Here is a 21,537-nt window from a genome sequence, read left to right on the forward strand (position 1 = left end):
GTGTTTCGGGTCGTTGTCTTGTTGAAAGATCCAGCCCCGGCGCAGCTTCAGCTTTGTCACTGATTCCTGGACATTGGTCTCCAGAATCTGCTGATACTGAGTGGAATCCATGCGTCTCTCAACTTTGACAAGATTCCCAGTTTCTGCACTGGCCACACAGCCCCACAGCATGATGGAACCACCACCGTATTTTACTGTAGGTAGCAGGTGTTTTACTTTGAATGCTGAGTTCTTTTTCCTCCATGCATAACGCCCCTTGTTATGCCCAAATAACTCAATTTTACTTTCATCAGTCCACAGCACCTTATTCCAGAATGAAGCTGGCTTGTTCAAATTTGCTTTAGCATACCTCAAGCGGCTCTGTTTGTGCTGTGGGCAGAGAAAAGGCTTCCTCTGCATCACACTAGCATACAGAATCTTCTTGTGTAAAGTACGCCGAATCGTTAAATGATGCACAGTGACTCCATCTGCTGCAAGATGCTGTTGTAGGTCTTTGGTGCTGGTCTGTGGGTTGACTGACTGTTCTCACCATTCGTTGCTTCTGTCTATCCGAGATTTTTCTTGGTCTGCCACTTCGAGCCTTAACTTGAACTGAGCCTGTGGTCTTCCATTTTCTCAATATGTTCCAAACTGTTGAAACAGACGGCTTAAATCTCTGAGACAGCTTTCTGTATCCTTACCCTGAACCATGATGGTGAACAAGCTTTGTCTTCAGGTCATTTGAGAGTTGTTTTGAGACCCCCATGTTGTTACTCTTCAGAGAAAATTAAAAGAGGAGGGAAACTTAAAATTGACCTCCTTAAATACTCGTTCTCATTATTGGATTCACCTGTGTATTTAGGTCAGGGGTCACTGAGCTTACCAAGCCAATTTGAGTTCCAATGATTAGTTCTAAAGGTTTTGGAATCAATAAAATGACAACAGTGCCCAAATTTATGCACCTGCCTGATTTTGTTTAAACAATTATTGCACACTTTCTATAAATCCAATAAACGTCATTTCACTAATAAGATATCACTGTGTGTGTCTCCTATATGATATATTTAACTGACATTTTTATTGTAACAACCAACGATTTATACAGCAAAATAATGACTATTAACAAGGTTGCCCAAACTTTTGCATCCAACTGTATAATATAAATATAATAAACAAAAAAGTAATAGCACATAATTATAGACTGTAAGATGCTAGCAGGCTGGGCATACATGGAACACCATAACCATTGTATACAGGAACATCTGTGGCGAGTATGGCGTGGAAGTGCTGAGGTCAAGATGGGACACACCCACTAGGGTGGTTGAGAATGACCAAGCCAAGATGCTGTGGGACTTCCAGATACAAACTGGTGATGGCTAACCAACCAGACATTGTAGTGTTAGACAAGCAGAAGAAGATGGCTACAGTGATAGATGTAGTTTTACCTAATGACAGCATCGGAGTGCTCGGTGCAGTGACACGCAAGCTAGGCGAGTGGCTCCAGCAGATTCCAGGAACAACATCCAAGATCTCCGTCCAGAAGAGCGCAAGACCCTCAAGCTCCCAGACCTTTGCTAGAGGACCAAAGCTTGAACGATAGGCCCGCCCATAGGGGTAAGAGGGGAATTTATATGTAGAATTTAAATGCATACATTTTGATTACTCGATATTCTGTCCACATTTCAACAATCAAAACTAAATGTATTTATTTGATTAACTTTCAACTTCAAATTCTTTATTAACTAAAAATTGTTGACTACTTTCTTGGCCCACCACGGAGCCCTCACTGTAGAAACTATGCATTTCCCCTAGATATCTGTACAAATATTACAACTACTTAAAAATCTGTTTAGTCAAAAGTTCTGGTTGCTCACAAGTGTGTTTGAATTAAAAACAACAACAAAACAAAACAACCCCCCAATCGGCGTTTCGAGGTACTATGACGGTAGGCTGAGAGTCACATGTTTCGATCAGCTGACCGTGAACCATAAAGGCATCAACACCCTCGCGCTCTGCATTGCAGTGCTCGCCCTTCTCCAGTCAATCCTCCCCGACAACCAACACAAACACAGGGCTCGGAAAACAGCGCAGTCATGCTGCTCCTAACTCTTCTTTTGGTGTCCTCAGGTAGTATTAACAGAAGTAGACAAATAATGTGTGTGTGTGCGCGTTTTTTTTAACACTATAGGTGACCTGATTTCGACAGATTTTGGTTGTGTAACTATGTGCGTTTTAACATCAATAGGCGGAAGCGTATACCGGGAATTATTTTTTATTTATTTGTTAATAAAGTAACCTGGGATTTTGTTTTCAGTATATAATATATAAATAATATTCTACAAGTTTTATAGACATATTTAAAGCGATGTCAAGTGAATCTTTAACCGCGTGACTTTGAAGTTTATTGTTTTACCGTTGGCCTTAGCTGTGCTAACTCAAGCTTTTCAGCTAATGCTAACTAGCTATTTCAGCTAACTAACGTTGCTACATCAGTTACCTAAAAATAGCGTTTACGTGTATAAATATGGTAGAACACTACAATAGAAAACCGATCAGTCAGTTAACTGTTGTAGACCCCTGTTTAGCCCAGGCTATGTACAGTATCTGGTGCTTTGTTGACTACTGGTAATGTTGAAGGGGAAGTTTACGTTTGATCTACTAAAGCAACACTTTCGTTTCACCCACACCGAAATGTTGAATTTGAAACTTTCTTTTCAGTCTTTGTTTCTTTTAGGGGATTTTGGAACGGGACCTATACTTGTGCTTCACTTTGAGTCGTGTTCATGGGTTTATCCTTATATTGTGATAAAACTGTGTCACCAATACCAACCGTTTATTTCTGCAATGAAACCAAATGTGCCATTTGGACTATGGACTATCATGACAGAAGCCTGGTTTCCTTACTGACCATTGGCAGGGCTGTTTTATTCACACACAGACTTCTTTGCTTTAGTTACTGCTTAGTTTCACCTGAATTTCTGGGTGAAACCTAACTTCAGTGTTTTACATCCACATTCCTGCATTGGCATTCCTACTCCCGCATGTTTTGGGCTTAGTCATATTGTTTAACATGTGTTGTGTACTTTCTGCTGATAGTTGGTGGTTTGGATCACAAAAACAGTGTAGCCTGTCTCATTAAACAGGTTTATACCACAGGTTACATGCTGATATTGCAAAATCCAATCTGAATCCTGCTTAAAGCCTGTTGTGCTTTACTGGGTCATGTGATCGTGATTACTCACCTCAAGTGTTTTTCTGTTGTTTTCTTTCTTTCTTTCTTTTCTTGACTTTATAGAAACCCAAATGTAGGCTTTTAGGTCACACAGAATTTGTTGACTTACTGTAAAACTTTTTCTTGCCATAAAATGCAGAACAGGCAGTTTCTATTGTTGTCTGCGTCAGAACAGCTTGTCATTTTGTATAAAAAGCATGTGACCCTGCATACACTGTAGCTGGTGATTGAAGGTTTGCTGGTTCAGCCTGTCCTTCGTTGCTCATTCTTGGCCGTTATCACTCAAGTCTGCTCACTGGCCTTGAAATCCAATAATCAGTGAGTGTAAGCTTACTTTTAGTTTGTCACAATTTTTCAAATGTAGGTTTTGTGACATGCAGATAGTTTGGATCTTCATTTCAAAACCATTAATGGGCAAAACAGGAAACACTGCATGCAAAACATGCCTTCCTGCATCACTTTTTCACTTCAGCAAACATGAAGAACAGTAAAGGCTTCTTTTTTGCATTGAGCTATACACACAACCCCTCACCCACCTCCCCGATTCCTACTTCTGCAATTGTGATGCATGAGTGAGCAATTAAATTCCCCTGATGTGGTCATGCCAGAGATAGACATGCTAATAGGGTTTTAGCCCCCCCCCCATTAATGGTCATAAACCTTAGCAAAGTATAGCTGGGTACCCACAATCCTCAGTGATTTGTAAATTATCTTGGTTTTAAGTGAGCCTCATTAGTATGGAGAGACAAGGGTGCTGAAACACAGACAAAACATAGAAACGCACGACAAAAAACGACAACAAAAAACCCCTCACTACTTTCTGAAAAACCTCTTAGAACTCAGCCGACATGGTTAACAGCTGACCTTTTGTCAGTCATCTTTACAGAGTTGTTTAAAATTCAACCTGCAGGGCAGTGTCTTATTGAAATCATACTTTCAGTTGAGGAAGTTGGCCTTGAATTTCCTTTCTGTGGTATGAAGTCCTGCTTGATAAAGTCATACTTTGTATTTTTGGTCTAATCGAGCTAGTTTAGCCTATTTTAAAACTTTAAACATAGTTGAAGTATAACCTAAAAGAAGAAAATGACAACCCTGAAAAACAAATGTATCGGTTTCCATTGCTGTCATATAAAGCAGTGGTGAACTTGCCGAGGAATATGATTTTGTTATGAGATTGCTTTTTGATCTCTCTGTAACTGCTGCTTTAGATTTCTGCAGTGAATCTCTGTAAAGGTTTAAGATGTAACCTATGTAAGTGGTGTCTGACACTGTTGCCTGTCAGAGGTTGTCCTAGTTTTATATTTGGTGTCATGGCTGACACCAAATATAATATATATTTATATTATAATATATTTCTTTTTTTTCTTTTTTCTTTTTTTTTGCCCCAGAGTCCCCACTCTTTATTGTAGTCCTATTTTTATCCTTTCACCACAGAGGCAAATATATTTGTCCCTCAAGTTCTTCCACTTCTTTGTACATTCCCTCACGTCCATTCTGATAGCTAAAGTTATCTCCGTCCAGGAATTTGCTTACATTCGTGAGCACTCATGTTGCTACTATCATCAGTATTCCTTGGTTTGAGGTGATGATTTAACACAAAAGTATAAATTGTCTGTCAAAGCATGACTCTTTGTCCTCTTCACAGCGGTGGCAACTCCTCTGCTGGGCACTGAGCAGTGTGCTCGTGGCCCCCCCTACTGGTGTAACAATGTGAAAACTGCATCTCTGTGTGGAGCTGTGACTCACTGCCAGCAGAATGTGTGGAACAAGCCCCAGATGGTGAGTGACCTGTGTATATATTTTTTTTAATTCCCCAAATGGCAAACTGTTCTGTTCTGCTTTCTCCTACATTGAAATATGTAGTTAGGCAAACATGAATTTATTTTTTTTGTATTGGGATCTTTGGTTTACTTAAAACATTTTTAGCAGCTTTTTATTTACACACTCAATACTCTGGTTTCAGAAATCTGTGCCATGTGAGCTGTGTAAAGAGGTTCTGACTGTGGTTGGGCAAGTACTGAAGGAGAATGCCACTGAGGTAAGGCCAAAAGATCCACAACTTGGGTTTTTTTTGTTTTGTTTTGTTTTTTTAAAATAAGAGTTTCCTGCAACCACACTAAGATTTAAACATTGGTATTTGCATATTTCTGTGACTGCAGGCTGAGGTCCTAGGGTACCTGGAGAAGGCCTGCCAACTCATCCCTGATCAAGATTTGAGTAAAGAGTGCAAAGAGAGGGTGGATGACTACTTCCCCATTCTCATGGGAATCATCGAGGGAGAACTGGTGAGCTTCTTGAATCTGTTTGTGCAAGCTTTCACTTTAAATATAGGCGGCCATCCGGGCTTTTAGCATTTGGACAAAAAAAACATTCATTATTGAGTTTGCCTTAGAGTTATACTGTCATAAGGTTTACATTTTGAACCATATTGAATGCTTTCAAATATAACCCATAGATTCTTTTAAACATCGTTTGCTTTGTCTGTGCATTTATCATTCTGCTCTTATTAGGACTGTAAGTAAATACCCCATCTGTTAGTTCTTTCTTTCTAAAGGGAAACACAAGTGGTTGTGTGACCAGAGTGCACCCAGCTTAAAAAGGGCTATTGATGGGGAAATGAGTTTTAACTCAAAATGGGAACAGAGTAGTCATTGTGCAATACTAAACCCATGACTAGGAGCATTTAGTATAGTTGTCTTAACGCACACCTGCTACAGCATTCTTGGGGGGGGGGGGGAGAAAGGAGAATCCATTTAGTATTTACTAAACCAGTTTGTTCGCACAGGAAATGCAGACTTTTTTTTTATTTTATTTTTTTTATTTATTTATTTATTTTTTTAAGCACAGTCGAATTAAAGGATTTCACTTCTCTTTAGGCTAATGTGTGTGGAAGCAAAGTGTTTTGGTCAAAGGGAGTTTAAAATGGGGAAGGTATTGAAAGTAATATGAAGTTGTGTTTATTAGGATGATCCTGGCGTGGTGTGCGGAGCCATGGGACTCTGTCAGTCACAGCAGGCAGCCCTGGCTAAGGTTCAGGCCCAGCAGCAGCTCTTGTCCAATGAAATACCTCAAGTTGACCTTTCCCAGCAAGTGTCTCCCTTCCTCTTCAATGTGCCCGGGCTCCTTTATCCTCTGGAGAACCACAAAGAGGAGGCTTCCAAACAAGAGTCTCCAAAGCAGGTAAGCTTGAAATGTCAGGGTGGCTGTAGCTCAGGTGGCAGAGCAGGTCAGCCACTAATCATAAGGTCGGTGGTTCGATCCCAGGCTGCATCCTGGCTGCATGTCAAATATCCTTGGGCAAGATACTAACCCCATGTTTGCCTACTGGTGGTGGTCAGAGGGCCTGGTGGCGCCTGTGTCCGGCAGCCTCGCCTCTGTCAGTGCGCCCCAGGGCAGCTGTGGCTACAATGTAGCTGCCATCACCAGTGTGTGAATGTGTGTGTGAATGGGTGAATGACTGAATGTAGTGTAAAGCGCTTTGGGGTCCTATGGACTAGAAAAGCGCTATACAAATGCAGGCCATTTACCTGCTGTTAAGTGTACTCTTTATTTGGCACTGAAACTTGCCTGTCTTCTTTGTAGGAAAGTGATACGGTGTGCGAGGACTGCATCAAACTGCTGACTGATGCTCAAGCAGAGGCCAAAGCCAATTCTTCATTTATCGACTCTCTCATTGAGAATATTGAGAAGCAGTGTGATATGCTGGGGCCAGGCTTGGCTGACCAGGTAAATATCCCATGTGTGGGTTTCTTCACCACACCCAGGAGGGAGAAAAACAAAGCTTTTCTAATACCTATACTTCTGTCTTTGCAGTGTAAGCAATATGTTAGCCAGTATGGAACCCTGGTTGTTCAGCAGCTCATGTCTATGGTGAGTCTTCTGGTTCCTTTTGATGATGTGCTTTAACCTTCTGTTTGACTTTTTGAAGCTACAATGTGGCTTTAATAGTTATTTCATTGTAGTACTTAAGCTTAGAAGCAAATGCAGCAAGACATTTTTGTAGAACAGCACCACCTGGCCTGCTGACTTAAACTTGGTCATGTTTGCTTGTTCTCCTTTCAAATTTTATCTTCTTACTTTGTTTGTTTTCGCCTGTGTTCCTTTGTTACTTTTCTCCTCTCCATTCATGTCTTTTTGCTCTGTTTTCTCCTACTCTGGGTTTTGTATGCTGCTCCCCAGGAACAGGTAGGTCATTCTGTGTTCAGCCTGTAGCCTTTTAACCCTTAGCTCTTGAGACGCGTGCGAATGATGGTCTAATTATACTTTTTTTGAACACTGGGCTTGTTTGGTTAATGACCTGACACTTTGGTGCCTGTTTGAACACTATGGAGTAGGGCCACAGTCAGAGCATGCACTTTACTTGGTTCTTGTGATATGTGCCTAGGTTATGTTAGTTTAAAGAATCAAGTCAGCTATGAGGTGCACCGGTCTTTCCTGGTTCTTCATGCTGCACCTGAAATGACAGTTTGTGCCACCATGAGTGTGTGTGTGTGTTGCAGTGTGTGTGCTGGTAAAACAAAGATGTAGTAGGTGTATGTGCATAAAAACTCCTGCATATTGCATGGGTGGCAATGTGGAATTTTTATGCTATAAGCATGAAATTTTACTTTAAATTACTTACCAAAACAAAAACTTTGGCTTTTAATCCTGAGTAATTGTGTTGCTTCCTTCCTCAGCAACCCAGAGAAATCTGTGCCTTTGCTGGCTTTTGTGCTGGAACGAAGAAATCCATTCCCATGATGACACTTCAGGCCGCTAAGACTGTGCCCGCCGCCAAGCTTTTCCCTGCCACTAAGGTAGACTCTGCTGCAGAAACGTCTGGCAAGGTATAGTATGTTGGATAGTGTACAGTGGTTAATCTTGATTTTTGTATTTGATATTTATTTTAGTTTAAAAAAAAAAAGATAATTAAAGACTGGTCGTATAGCAGTATATTGCACATGCTAATGAGCCATACCCTGTGTCCAGCCCATGGTCCGTGTCCGTGATTCCCCAACCTGTACCATCTGCGAGTATGTGATGAAACAGTTGGAGAGCATGGTGCAGCAACATTCTACAGAGGTGGGCTGTGTAACACTTAATATGTCCAGTATGATCATAAAAATAAGCTACAAACTGCTGCCAACATAATACTGGTGTGGTTTGCTCTGCTGACCGACTAACCTGTCTGTCCTGTGCAGGAGGAGATTATTCACGCTGTGGAGCAAGTGTGCTCAATCCTGCCCTCCTCTTTGAGTTCCCAGTGCAAGGATCTGATTGAGACATATGGTCAGGCTATCATTGATCTGCTTGTGCAGGAGGCTGATCCCAAAACTGTCTGCACAGTGCTGGGACTTTGCAATGGTCAAGGACGTGCATATGTTGGTAAGTTCTTAGTCTTCAGAGCACGCTCTATGCAGATGTACATTGTGCTTTAGCTAGCTGGAGCCTATCCTAGCTACCCTAAGGCAAGAGGCATCGCTGGACAGATTGCCAGGCTGTTGCAGGGCTAAACATTTAAGCATTTAAATACATGGATGGATAATCACTCCTAAAACTGTTTCACAGTTGCACTTGACAAGCCCCGCTTTAAGGTCGGAGGCTACTGTGAGGTGTGTAAAGCTGCAGTCAGTTACATCGACGGCATCCTGGAGAAGAATGCAACAGAGGCTGAGATTGAGGAAGCTGTGAGAAAAGTATGCAACTTTCTGCCTGACTCTTACAAGACTGAGGTGAGTAGATGTGCTAATTAATCTTGTGGAACTCTTTTACCTGTCCTCATGTGACACCCTTACATTTTAACTGTGGTTTGTCAACAGTGTGACCAGTTGGTCCAACAGTATGAGCCAATTCTTGTCCAGCTGCTGCTTGAGATGCTTGACCCAGACTTTGTGTGCATGGTAAAAGGATTACTTATTTCAAAATGATAATAAAGTTAACTGGTAGTATGTTTCACTGGACTTTAAATGATTAAACGCTGAAATAGGAATGTTTTTAACTCCAAAAACCATACAGCTTACATCGAATGCTGAAATGTATACATTTTTGGTCATTAGCAGTAAATGAGGTTGTTATGGCTTAAACTGCATACCTGCAGCTTAGTTTTTAACGTCTGAGGTTTTTTTTGCGTGTGTTCTAGAAATTGGGAGCTTGCCCTGGTGCTGCACACAGACTGCTGGGGACAGAGCGGTGCAGCTGGGGACCTTCATTCTGGTGCAAGAACATGGAGACCGCACAACAGTGCAATGTGAGTAGTTTGAAATTTGATTGAACATATTTTTGGGTATCTTATTAACCATTTGGTGTCAAAATGCCACTGGAACTGATTGTAAACTGTTTAAGCTCAACCTTACTCTAATACGTCTCTACAACCACTTGTTTTTGTCTTTCAGGCCGTGGCTCATTGCCAACGCCATGTGTGGGTATAGAGGACGACCCATACAAACTGACCTGTAGGGAATTAAACAGAAATACTCTAGTGCTGCATCCCACTGTTCATTTTTGTGTTTAACTTTGATATTTTAAATGATGTTATGGTGGAAAGGGACTAGTGTTTTCTTCTTTTCCCCCTCCAACAAAGTATTGGATTATTGGGCAGGGGGGAGTAATTACATGTATAGTGGCACACAATTGCTTCACTGTCTGCTTTTCAAAATTGGCATCGTTTGAGTTGCACTTGGTTTTTCTTTTACTGGGAGAGGTGAAAATAAGAACACAATTTTCACATTTGCTTTCTTCTCTATGGTAGTACTCTTTGCAAATACAAATGATTCAGTTCATTAGTTGATCTGTAAATCTGCAGTAATAAATTTCTCTGAAACATATTTTGTAGAGATTTGTTTTTATGAGCTAACACTGGAGGTTAATCAGAGTGTAATTTGAGTTCACTCTTTAACTGTTTGTAAATCTGTGTGCTTCTAATGCACTAAACTTCTCAGAATTAAATGTCTGCTTGAAACGCTGAGGTAATTGTTACAGTGCAAACTTTTTAACAAATAAAGCGATTCCCAATCTATTGTTTGGTTTTTTCCTTGTATTGTGACTGGAATTTCCCTCAAACTTACTATGGTGAAAGGACTGGTTCTTGTATAGCGCTTTTCTACTCAGCCTTAGCACCCAAATCTTCACACAGCATTCCTCATTTATACAAGTCCTTTACTTTTAATGCTTTCTAATGTTCACACTCCAGTGGATCCACCCATCAAAGTGACATTTAGTATCTTGCCCAAGGAAATTTGGCATGCAGACTGGAGCAGCTACGGATGAAAACACCAACCTTCTGATTATTAGATGGTGTTGTGTGGACTGAACCTGTAAAAAGATGCTCACACATTTAATTGCTGAGATATCTTTAAGAGTCCAATTTCAGTCTGTTTTTCTACATGATAAAAAATAGTATTTATTAGTAGGAAAATGTGTAAAACGTCATAGCAATACAAATAAAGTCCAATATACACACCATCCAGTGGGTGTTTGAGTCTTTGCTGGGCCTATTCTTTGCTGCTGCACTCGATCAGCTCTGCTCTAAAGCTTTGTGTGCTGTCTGCTGCAACCTGAAGAAAATGCTAGAGACTCAGATTAAAGAAGCTGCGAGGAAAGTATGGAACTGTCTCTGACAAGACAATGGTGTACTTGTATTAAAAACTAATGATCCTCACACAAAACCTCTTCCAGAGTTTTATTTGTTGTCCATCAATACAGCCAGTAGTAATGTAGTACAGCAAAACGCATTGAGAAGTAAGGCAAACCACAGCATGTAGATTTGTTTTTTAAACTGTTCATCAAGATGTGTCAAGGTTCATAGCAGGTAGACAGGATCAAGCCACATGTTTGAAATCCTTTAACCAAGTATTTTCACCCAAAGCCTTATTTAAAAAAAAAAAAAAAAAGTAAATATAATTTTTACAATTTACCGAGTACTCCAAAATTGTCATCTGATTTTTAAAAATTTTAAAATCTGTTTCTTATAGACAGCAGTGATTACAAATCACTTCATAAATGTAAACATATTAATGCGAGGTATAAAGAAATTAAGGCATGTTGGTCAAGTGAAAAGCTTATTGGCAACTCCCCCTGAGCAGATACCTGACTTTACTGGTGCATGCTGCAGTTCTGATTCACCTGAACATGACCAGGTTACTGTGTACCAGCCTGATCAGATATAGTGCACGATGAGCACAGACAATGCAGATCCAACAGCCAGTCCCAGAGCGAGAAAGAAAGACATGATCACTCCTGTGGCCTCTGCCAGCTCTCGATGTACCACCTTTGGGCCGTAGATCATTGGCAGTGTGCCTAAGTAGCCATTAGAGAGACCCAGCAGGCAGTTAAAGAGCACCGGATACGCATCATGATTGAACACTACTGTAAGGAGGTGATCCCTTGGCTGGTAGTTACAGAGCATGAGGAGTGGTACCATAACGGAGCGACACAGCACCAGCACAGGCAGGACTTTACTTGTGGGACCAGGGACCTGCAGCCAGGCTGTGGCCATCCTGCCACATAAATCTGCTACGTTGTACAGGAGGAAACAGCTAAGAGGCACAAAGTAAGTGGTTGTCCAGGGGCTGCCACTATCCTTGTTAACAGACTGTATTCCTGAGGATACAGCAGGGAATACCATGATGGAGACAGAAAAGACATAGAAGACACTCAGTCCGAGCAGCCAAATCTTCTTAAGGATGGGTCGCAAAGGTGGGGTTTTGTTTCCAGCACCTTCATCCTCGCTCATCCCACCTGGACTACTGCATGCCATGTAGTGTCTAAAGAATAAAAATGGTGAATTGGAACAGGTTCATTATTATTATTGATTTATAGTTGCTTCATCATTAAATACATTTATTTCACATGCATTTAATGCATTAACTAAATATACAATATGCAGAAAATGACTGGCACAGGTTAATTTAGAACCCATTCCAGATCTTAATTTATTATAATGGTTTTGAGGGGTTTTTAAACCCACCCTGTGTATGACACGAACACTGGTTCAGGTGAAATCACAAATAATGATATAAACTACACAAGAGCACATTTGTACATTCAAAATACAGATGTGGTTGGTGGTGTATTTAACCACATGGAAACCAGAACTACTGACCTTGAATATGCCAGCCTGGGCAACAGCAAATATGTGATGATGCAAAGCAGAATGAAGACATCCGCCGTGAGGAAATAGACCAGAGCGCTGTTTGTCACATCTTTAGCTATGGCTAGGTCCGCTATTGAGGCTAAAGCACTCAGTGTACCTCCCATAGCCTGACCTGAAGCAGAAAAGGAGCTTGGTTTAAGTATTGTGCAGTAGATAAAAGTCTTGCATTGTTGCCTCTTTAAATTGATTGTTTGTTTTCTTTTTAAATGTTATAAGCTTTATTAGAAAGCAGGCTGAAAGGAAATGAGAAAGAGAGGCAGTGATCCAGCATCCCAAATTCTTAATTCAGTGTGTTATATAATAAAAAGGGACTCAAAAATTGGGGCCATCTTTACTATAAGGGTTCTGGGAGACTTCAACAGAGCCAACATGAAGAAGGTTCTCCCCAAATACTATCAGCACATCTCCTTCCCCACAAGAGGTGATCAAACATTGGACCATTGTTACACTCCATTCAAAGAGTGCTACAAACCCCTTCCCCGCCCAGCTTTTGGTAAGGCAGACCATTGTTCCATTCTGCTGCTGCCTGCATACAGACAAAGACTGAAACAGGAAAAAACAGCTTCCAGGGTTATTTACAAATGGGACAGTGAGGCTGAGGAGGTCCTGCAGGACTGCTTTGAGACAACTGACTGGCAGATATTTGTGGATGCAGCTGATGGCAACATCAATGAACTCACAGACTCGGTCATTGGATATATTGGAAAGTGCATGGATGATACCATCACAAAAACCACTGTCTGCATATATCCAAATCAGAAACCCTGGGTAAATAAAGACGTTCGCGCCAAGCTAAAAGTGCAGACCTCTGCCTTTAACTCCGGGGATGCTGATGCATATAAAGCAGCCATGTACGACCTCCGAAAGTCCATAAAAAAGGCCAGAAAGGACTACAGGAACAAAAATGGAGTCCAGCTACCACAGCTTTGACACCAGGCGACTGTGGAATGGACTGCGCTGCATCACTGACTACAAATCAAATCAAATCAAATCAAATCACTTTTTATTGTCACATCACATGTGCAGGCACACTGGCACAGCACATGCGAGTGAAATTCTTGTGTGCGAGCCCCACAAGCAACAGAGATGTGCAAACACAACAACACAAACGAGCAAAATACAAGAATGGCCAACCTGAAACTAATAAATATATGTACAATATATAATAGAGTATGCATTTCTGGATGTGTATACTAAATATTTTCCTACGTGTGTGTGTGTGTGTGTGTGTACACATTTTTACAAATTAAATAGTAAAAAAATAAAATAAAATAATAATAATAATAATAAAATATATAAAATATACAGAGTTGAATATGTGCAAAACAAGTGGCATTTATATACAGTGTGGAGTGCATAATGTTAAAGTTCCAGTAGTGAAGCTGAGGTGTCTATGACGTGTTCAGCAGTCTGATGGCCTGATGGAAGAAGCTGTCTCTCAGTCTGCTGGTTCGGGACCGGATGCTGCAGAACCTCCTTCCTGATGGAAGCAGTCTGAACAGTTTATGGCTGGGGTGACTGGAGTCCTTGATGATCCTCCCCGCTTTCCTCAGGCACCGCTTCCTGTAGATGTCTTGGAGGGAGGGAAGCTCACCTCCAATTATCCGTTCAGAGCACCGCACTACTCGCTGGAGAGCTTTGCAGTTGTAGGCGGTGCTGTTGCCATACCAGGTGGTGATGCATCCAGTGAGGATGCTCTCAATGGCACAGTGATAGAAGGTCCTGAGGATGCGGGGGCTCATGCCGAATCTTTTCAGTCTCCTGAGAAAGAAGAGGCGCTGCTGCGCCTTCTTCACTGTTTTGTTTGTGTGTACTGACCACGTAAGATCCTCAGCCAGGTGTACGCCAAGGAACCGGAAGCTGCTCACTCTCTCCACAGCGGCGCCGTTGATGGTGATGGGGGTGTGTACTTCTCTGCACCTCCGGAAGTCCACTATCAACTCCTTTGTCTTTGCGACGTTGAGGGTGAGATGGTTGTCTTGACACCAGTGGGTCAGGGCGCTGACCTCCTCCCTGTAAGCTGTCTCATCACCGTTGGTGATAAGACCCACCACTGTAGTGTCGTCCGCAAACTTCACAATGATGTTGGAGCTGTTAGTGGCTGTGCAGTCGTAGGTGTAGAGTGAGTACAGGAGAGGGCTCAGTACACACCCCTGTGGAGCACCAGTGTTCAGTGTGATGGGGGATGAGGTGATGCTGCCCAGTCTGACCACCTGGCGTCTGTCAGACAGGAAGCTAAGGATCCAGCTGCAGAGGGAGCTGCTCAGTCCTAGATCCTGCAGTTTCCTGTCCAGCTTCGAGGGAACGATGGTATTGAATGCTGAGCTGTAATCTACAAACAGCATCCTCACATACGTGTCTCTCTTCTCCAGGTGTGACAGGGCAGTGTGTAGTGTCAGGGCTATGGCATCATCAGTGGACCTGTTGTGGCGGTATGCAAACTGTAGAGGGTCCAGTGAGTCGGGTAGTGCAGAGCAGATGAAGTCCCTGACCAGCTTCTCGAAGCATTTGCTTACGATGGGGGTCAGGGCTACAGGTCGCCAGTCGTTCAATGAGGAGATGGTGGAGGATTTGGGTACAGGGACGATGGTGGCCATTTTGAAGCAGGCTGGGACTACAGACAGAGAGAGGGAAAGGTTGAAGATGTGCGTGAACACTCCAGCCAGCTGAGCCGCGCATGACCTGAGGACGCGGCCGGGAATCCCGTCCGGACCAGTAGCTTTGCGTGCGTTCACCTTCCTGAAGCACTTCCGCACATCCTCCTCAGACACAGTGTGCGCACTGACGTCATCCGCGGTGCGCACACTGTCCGGTCTCATGGTGTTCGCTGTGTCGAATCTAGCGTAGAATACGTTTAGATCCTCACACAGAGAGGCCGTGGTCTGCGGTGTGCTGGTTTTCCCTCTAAAGTCTGTGATCGTGTTTAGTCCCTGCCACATACTCCGAGGGTTGTCAAACTGTTGCTCCACCCTGTCCCTGTACTCACGTTTGGCTGCTTTGATCGTCTTCCGGAGTTGGTAATGTGCGTGTTTGTAGTCCGATGTGTTCGCGGAGGCAAAGGCGGTGCTCCGTGCCGCCAGTGCCGCGCGAACATCTCCGTTAATCCAGGGTTTTTGATTTGGGAAGGATTTGACTGTTCTGGATGGGACGACATCTTCCACGCATTTCCTGATAAATCCACAGACTGAGTCTGTGTATTCATCAATGTCTCTGGCGGCCACGTGAAACATTTCCCAGTCCGCGTGATCAAAACAGTCCCGCAGCGCAGACTCCGATTGGTCCGTCCAACAGTGCACCGCCCTCCGGGTTGGAGCTTCCTGTTTCAGCTTCTGCCTGTAGGCGGGCAGGAGCAGGATGGAGCAGTGATCTGACTGGCCGAATGGGGGTTAGGGTTACAAGAAGGACAACACAGGCAGTGTTCAGCCCACTGCATCTCTCGCAGACGAGCTTAACAACTTCTATGCTTGTTTCGACGCAGACAACAGAGAGCAGATCCTCTACCCTCAGGAGGACAGTGAGGCAGCAACTTTAACTCTGAAAACAGAAGCTGTGAGATGGACCTTTAAAAAGGTCAATCCTCACAAAGCTCCAGGACTGGACAGCATCCCAGGCCGGCTACTCAGAGTGTGTGCAGACGAGCTGGCAGAGGTGTTCACCAACATCTTCAACCTCTCCCTGAGGCAGTCAGTGGTCCCCACGTCCCTCAAAGCATCCACCATCATTCCCGTTCCCAAAAAATCAGTGGTCTCCTGTCTGAATGACTACCGTCCTGTTGCACTGACATTCGTCATCATGAAGTGCCTGGAGCGGCTGGTCAAAGGTCACATCTGCTCCTCCCTCCCTGACACACTGGACCCTCTTCAGTTTGCCTATTGGACAAACAGAGCCACAGAGGATGCCATCGCCCTGGCAACGCACACCACCCTCACTCACCTGGAAAAAGGGAATACATATGCAAGGATGCTCTTCATTGACTACAGCTTGGCATTTAACACCATCATCCCCTCAAAACTTGCCACGAAGCTCGTCGACCTTGGGCTGGGAACACCAACCTGCAGATGGATTCTAAACTTCCTCACAAACAGGCCCCAGGTGGTGAGAGTTGGTAAGCACACCTCCTCATCACTCATCCTGAACACAGGTACGCCACAGGGTTGTGTGCTTAGCCCCCTCCTATAGTCCCTGTTCACACACGACTGTGTTGCTAAACATGAGTCCAACATCATCATCAAGTTTGCGGATGACACAACCATCGTAGGCCTCATCACAGACAACGACGAGACGGCCTATAGAGAGGAGGTGTCTGGAAAATAACCTGACTCTCAACATCAGCAAAACTAGATAAATGATAGTGGACTACCGGAAACGCCCAGTCAGGTAACACCAGCCCATCCACATCAACGGTGTCAAGGTCGAAAGGGTCAGCAGCTTCAAATTCCTTGGAGTCAACATCACCGAGGACTTCTCCTGGACCCTTCACACAGACACTGCTGTCAGGAAAGCTCGCCAGCGGCTTTACTTCCTGAGGAGGCTGAGGAAGTTTGGCATGAATCACCTCAAATTTCTACAGGTGTGCAATCAAGAGCTTGCTGACGAGCTGCATCACAGTTTGGTACGGAAGCTGCTCTGCCAGCAGCCGTAAATCACTACAGAGGGTGGTGAAGGCAGCAGAGCACATCACTGGCACGAGGCTTCCTGCCATTCAGGACATTTATCTCCAGCGATGCCTCCGTCAAGCACACAACATCATCAAGGACCACAGCCACCCAGCACATCAGCTGTTCTCCTTGTTACCATCTGGCAGACGTTACAGGAGTCTGTCGGCTCGGACTACAAGACTTAAAAACAGTTTTTACCACCAACCATACGACATCTCAACCACAACACTTAAACACACACAACACAGTCCACAGGACGCACTCAGAAGCTACCCTGCAGCTTCACAAGTTCTCTGTTTAATCTGCACTGGTCACGCCACTTTATTGTTATTGATATTTATATTTAAAATGGGTGAATGGGTGGATGACTGGATATGTAAAGCGCTTTGGGGTCCTTAGGGACTAGTAAAGCGCTATATAAATACAGGCCATTTACCATTTAAAAAGTGCAATACTGTAATTTTCTGCTGCTCATTCCTGTGCAATATCCCATCTGCCCTCCCGTCATATTTCTTTTCAAGATTCTTATTTAATCACTAGTATACATTAATTTATATTTATAGATACATATATATTTAGTCATCTTTCCTCTTTTACCACATCTCTCTAATATTTTGCTCTTTACTATTTTTCTATTTATTTTATTTTATTATATTTTCTTCTACTGTATCATGCTGCTGAGTGACTGCTGCTCGTCAAACACATTTCATTGCAATGTTGACCCTGTGCTAACTTGCATATGACAAATAAAACTGAAAACTGAAACTATACTCGTACAATGTGACGTAAGAAGTTACTACATACAGTGAAATCATCTTCATGAAGCAGCACATAATCAGGATTTGAAAACATGAGAAAATATTTGTGAGCATGCACTTTAATAAAAGACACCAGTGTCAACAAAAGACATCTCTAACTTGACTTGAATAAGATCTCTACCTGATATGAGGGCCTGAGAGATCCTCATGGGAAAGTGGCCACTGATCCCGAAAATGCTACCATAGAAGATGTTGGAAGCGCCGCTGACTACGGCCACACTGACCAGTGTGACGACTAAGAATCCCATCCTGTAGTCTGACGTGTCCACCTTCACCAGCGCTGTGGTCACCGCGAACACAAACAGGATCACAAACAGCGATGATAGGATTCGGATTCTTGAAGACACCCTATCCACACAAACACATACTGGGATTAGGCAGAAAGATCTTTGAGCTCTGTTAACATAATTGGGTTTACAAAAGTAAACATGGATGTCAAATCAGCTGATATGTTGTTATTTTCATGAAATGCTGTGTTAGTTTAATGTCAGATGTAGCGGGACTGAAACCTTCCAAAAAGTTCAACTTTTGTCTAGTTAGTTCACAAAAGATTTCAAGATGTTTTTTGGCAAAATGTGAGACGGGCCTTCGTGTTGTTTTTGGCCAGCAGTGGTTTCCTCCTTGGTCAAGAGATGCATCGCCCTGAGAAACTGTGTAGGGGTTGAAATGAAATGAGAATGTAAAAACTAATATTGATGATCTGAAACATGTAAATGTGATGAATATGCAAAAAAAAACAAAAAAAACAAAAACAACCAAAAACCCCCAAGAAATCAGGAAGGGAAAAATGCTTTTCCACAGCACTGTAATTGTTTTCAAGTTCATGAGCAGGAGAAACCATCAGAGTTGGAAGTAAACAACAAAGACAACAAGGGAGAAAGGCAACTTCACTTGACCAGATTTCACCCCAAATTTGAGGTTCTCTCAAAAAGGCCCCATTCATCAGAACCCATCCACAAGGCTACCATGGTAAAACCCTCTGGTCAAGTGACCCATCTCCCTGAGAAATGTGTGTAGAGGCTGAAAGTGATGCAAAAGTCACATTTGACCATTCACAATGGATTTACTTTTTTTTTTTTTTTGTTGTGTTGTTTAAACATGTTATAAACTATTACGCACACACGCAGTCTGGCCTAATGTGACACAGCTAGCCTTTAATTATCCACCCCAATAATAAACACAGCTGAACAAAAATCCAGAGAGAGGGTGAAGAGACACACTAGATCAAATGTTCCAACATAAATTAGATCACCGCTGCCCTGTCCTTTAAGAACCTAGACAGGACAAATGTGACATTGTACCGTCCAATCATCCAGTAACCGAACAGCAAGGCTGAACTGTGAAAGACAGAAAACTCTCAGAGAGGACTGACCTGTGTGTGTGTGGGTGTGTGTGTGTGTGTGGGGAGCTAACCTGTTAACAAAAACGTAGTTGAGGATCAGACACAACACAGAGGGCACAGTGGAGGCTATGGACAGATAACTTTCAAAGTAATCCTGTGAACAGAGAGATAAAAGAAAACATTTTTAATCAGTATTCACTTGAATAAAAGCAGAGAGTTATGGATGCATGCGGCATCTGACACACAAAAGAAAAAGGAAGTGAAAGGGGAGGGTGAAACGAATAAATAAATCTGTAATAGCCATTTCCTCCAAGTATAAGCAAGTGTTTATCTTGCAAAATCAAAAATTAATCAAGACTTAATGGCAGTTTGCTTTATGTTTTTCTTACACATTAATGCATACAAGTGTCACCATGAGTGAGAACAAATGAACAAATTCCACAATGCCTGGGAGCAGGCTGCAATGGTATTCAATCAGATGCAAAAAGACAGCAAGTCATATGATCTCAGACGGGGTTGCAACAGCTTCATGTCACAAGCATGCAGAATTGCCCAGATGTGTTTCTTCCTGTGAAAAACATGCATATCACGCTTTGTTAAGCACTCACACTGAGGTCTGAATGCTGCTCCTCGTTGCCGCTGTGATGAGTGTCGTTGCTAAGTTTATAGAGCCAGTAGTGTTTAGCTGTTATGAAAAAGTTCCAAGGCAGCAGGGATCCAATGCCCATCAGAAAGAAAATGATGTACACCAAATAGTACGAGTCCTCTGGACTATAGCGCACAGCCAAAGGTGGTGGGGAATTTTGGGGGAGAAGAGACGCAGAGAGGCTATGGTCTTCGCTCTCTTCGTCTTCCTCATCAGATTCATCATGGTTACCAAGTGCATTAGGAAGATATGATGAGTTAAGACTGGGGTGCACAGGCCCTGTACCGTCCATTTCCACAGACTGTGTGCCGGTTACTCACAAAGCGAAGGTTGCAAAAGTGAAGAGCACCAATGCAGGAAGTTTTAAACAGAAAGCTGTGGAGGAGGAGAAGAAGAAAAATATGAGAACAAAACAAATTCACTGAGGAACTGACATTATATTGTTATTATAACGCTTACTTTTCTTAGAACTTGTCCACAGATGGGAAAAGTCAACCACGTTTGCTCGGAGCCCATAGTCTGGAGAGGTCACTGACGCTGACAGAAATTCCAGTGAATCAGCCACCTGACATGATCAATTTCATTCAGTCTTGCATCTTCCACATCTGTTTCTTTATAACATGTAAGAAATAAAAAAAATATAAGTATCCTGTGTTTGTCACCACAGTATGGTCAGTAAACATTCACAGTAAATAGACAATCGTGACCTGCTGTGGACTGTCAAAGGAGACCAATGCCATTTCTTAATGGGCCACTGCAACTACGGATTTGAACCCACAACTAAATGCTCCATCAGAAGGAAAAGTCAGCATTTATGTCAATTATCATATTAGGGCATGTTCTTGTTGAACCATAATACTGGCTTTCGGCAATTTTATAAAGCGTCTCTACTCTTTTTTAAAAGTAAAGTATCACATGAAAGACGCTAAAAATAAGCGGCAAGTGATGCAAGCAGGACCGCTCATGAGACCAGAACAGAAGCTGCCTGAAGTGTTTGAACACCGCAGGCAGGAACAGACAAACGAAACAAAGCAGGTTCAAACTAGCACGGCTTTATCACGTCAAAAAGCGGGTCATTAAAGGCGACTGACGTGAAGCACACAGCTGACTTTGCATCTTAAAATCGTGATGTGCTGATGAGGAACAAATATTCACGTGACGCTTACCCACGAAAAAGCAACAGTAAGTAAAAACAGACTAAAGAGCCGCTTCTTTTAACAAAGTATCCTGCTAGCAGCAGTTTTTGCGACTCCCGGTGTTCATTGTAAAATTATTCAGCTCTTTTGTTGGCACTCTTCATTTTAAGGGTCGTTAATGGCGAAAAGCTGTCTTTTATTCGTTAACACCTACACGTGACCTAACAATAGATGCTAGCTAAGTGCAAAAAGAAACGTGAGCAACCTTCTCGACCCATACAAACTGTAGCTCAAGTAAAATTATTTTAAATGTACCTTTCTCTGTGGACTCCTTCGCTGTTGCTTCTGCCTTTCCTTGGCGCTTAATGGACCGCCTCAAAAACTCTGGTCAGCTGACCAGGGCTGACAACAACAACAACATCATTTCCGGTAAAAAAAAAAATCTTCAAAGTTAAAGCCGTAAATATTTAAAACAATCACTAGCTGATTCAAACCATATTATTTTACAAAGTGGCAAAATAAAATATCGCCGAGTTACGCTTATGTGTATAAAACTCGGAGGCATTTCAAAATATGTTTGAAAAGGATTTCCTGCG

General features: G+C 42.7%; 2 protein-coding genes across 2 annotated transcripts; one reads left to right on the forward strand and one right to left on the reverse strand.

Annotated features, from left to right (window-relative positions):
* Window positions 1-1,946: 1,946 nt before the first annotated feature.
* Window positions 1,947-10,205, forward strand: psap (prosaposin). The gene is made up of 14 exons (XM_086259866.1): window positions 1,947-2,106; window positions 4,857-4,990; window positions 5,175-5,249; window positions 5,371-5,496; window positions 6,176-6,391; window positions 6,794-6,937; window positions 7,025-7,081; window positions 7,888-8,037; window positions 8,180-8,272; window positions 8,392-8,575; window positions 8,759-8,922; window positions 9,010-9,090; window positions 9,330-9,437; window positions 9,583-10,205. Exons 1-14 carry the CDS (start codon window positions 2,073-2,075, stop codon window positions 9,616-9,618), a joined length of 1,602 nt encoding a protein of 533 aa, XP_086115992.1. The 5' UTR covers window positions 1,947-2,072; the 3' UTR covers window positions 9,619-10,205.
* A 649-nt stretch (window positions 10,206-10,854) lies between these two features.
* On the reverse strand, window positions 10,855-21,531 carry slc29a3 (solute carrier family 29 member 3). Its single transcript, XM_086259867.1, has 7 exons — window positions 21,257-21,531; window positions 20,265-20,416; window positions 19,768-20,180; window positions 19,231-19,313; window positions 17,939-18,165; window positions 12,291-12,453; window positions 10,855-11,952 (listed from the first exon to the last, which is right to left on the reverse strand). Exons 3-7 carry the CDS (start codon window positions 20,095-20,097, stop codon window positions 11,346-11,348), a joined length of 1,410 nt encoding a protein of 469 aa, XP_086115993.1. The 5' UTR covers window positions 20,098-20,180; window positions 20,265-20,416; window positions 21,257-21,531; the 3' UTR covers window positions 10,855-11,345.
* Between the last annotated feature and the right edge of the window lie 6 nt (window positions 21,532-21,537).

Source organism: Aulonocara sp. 'chitande type north' Nkhata Bay, linkage group LG13 (genome assembly GCF_057382095.1).
Source record: "Aulonocara sp. 'chitande type north' Nkhata Bay isolate Kocher_YH1m ecotype deep benthic linkage group LG13, A_spYH_male_GT1.1, whole genome shotgun sequence".
Lineage (NCBI taxonomy): Eukaryota > Metazoa > Chordata > Actinopteri > Cichliformes > Cichlidae > Aulonocara > Aulonocara sp. 'chitande type north' Nkhata Bay.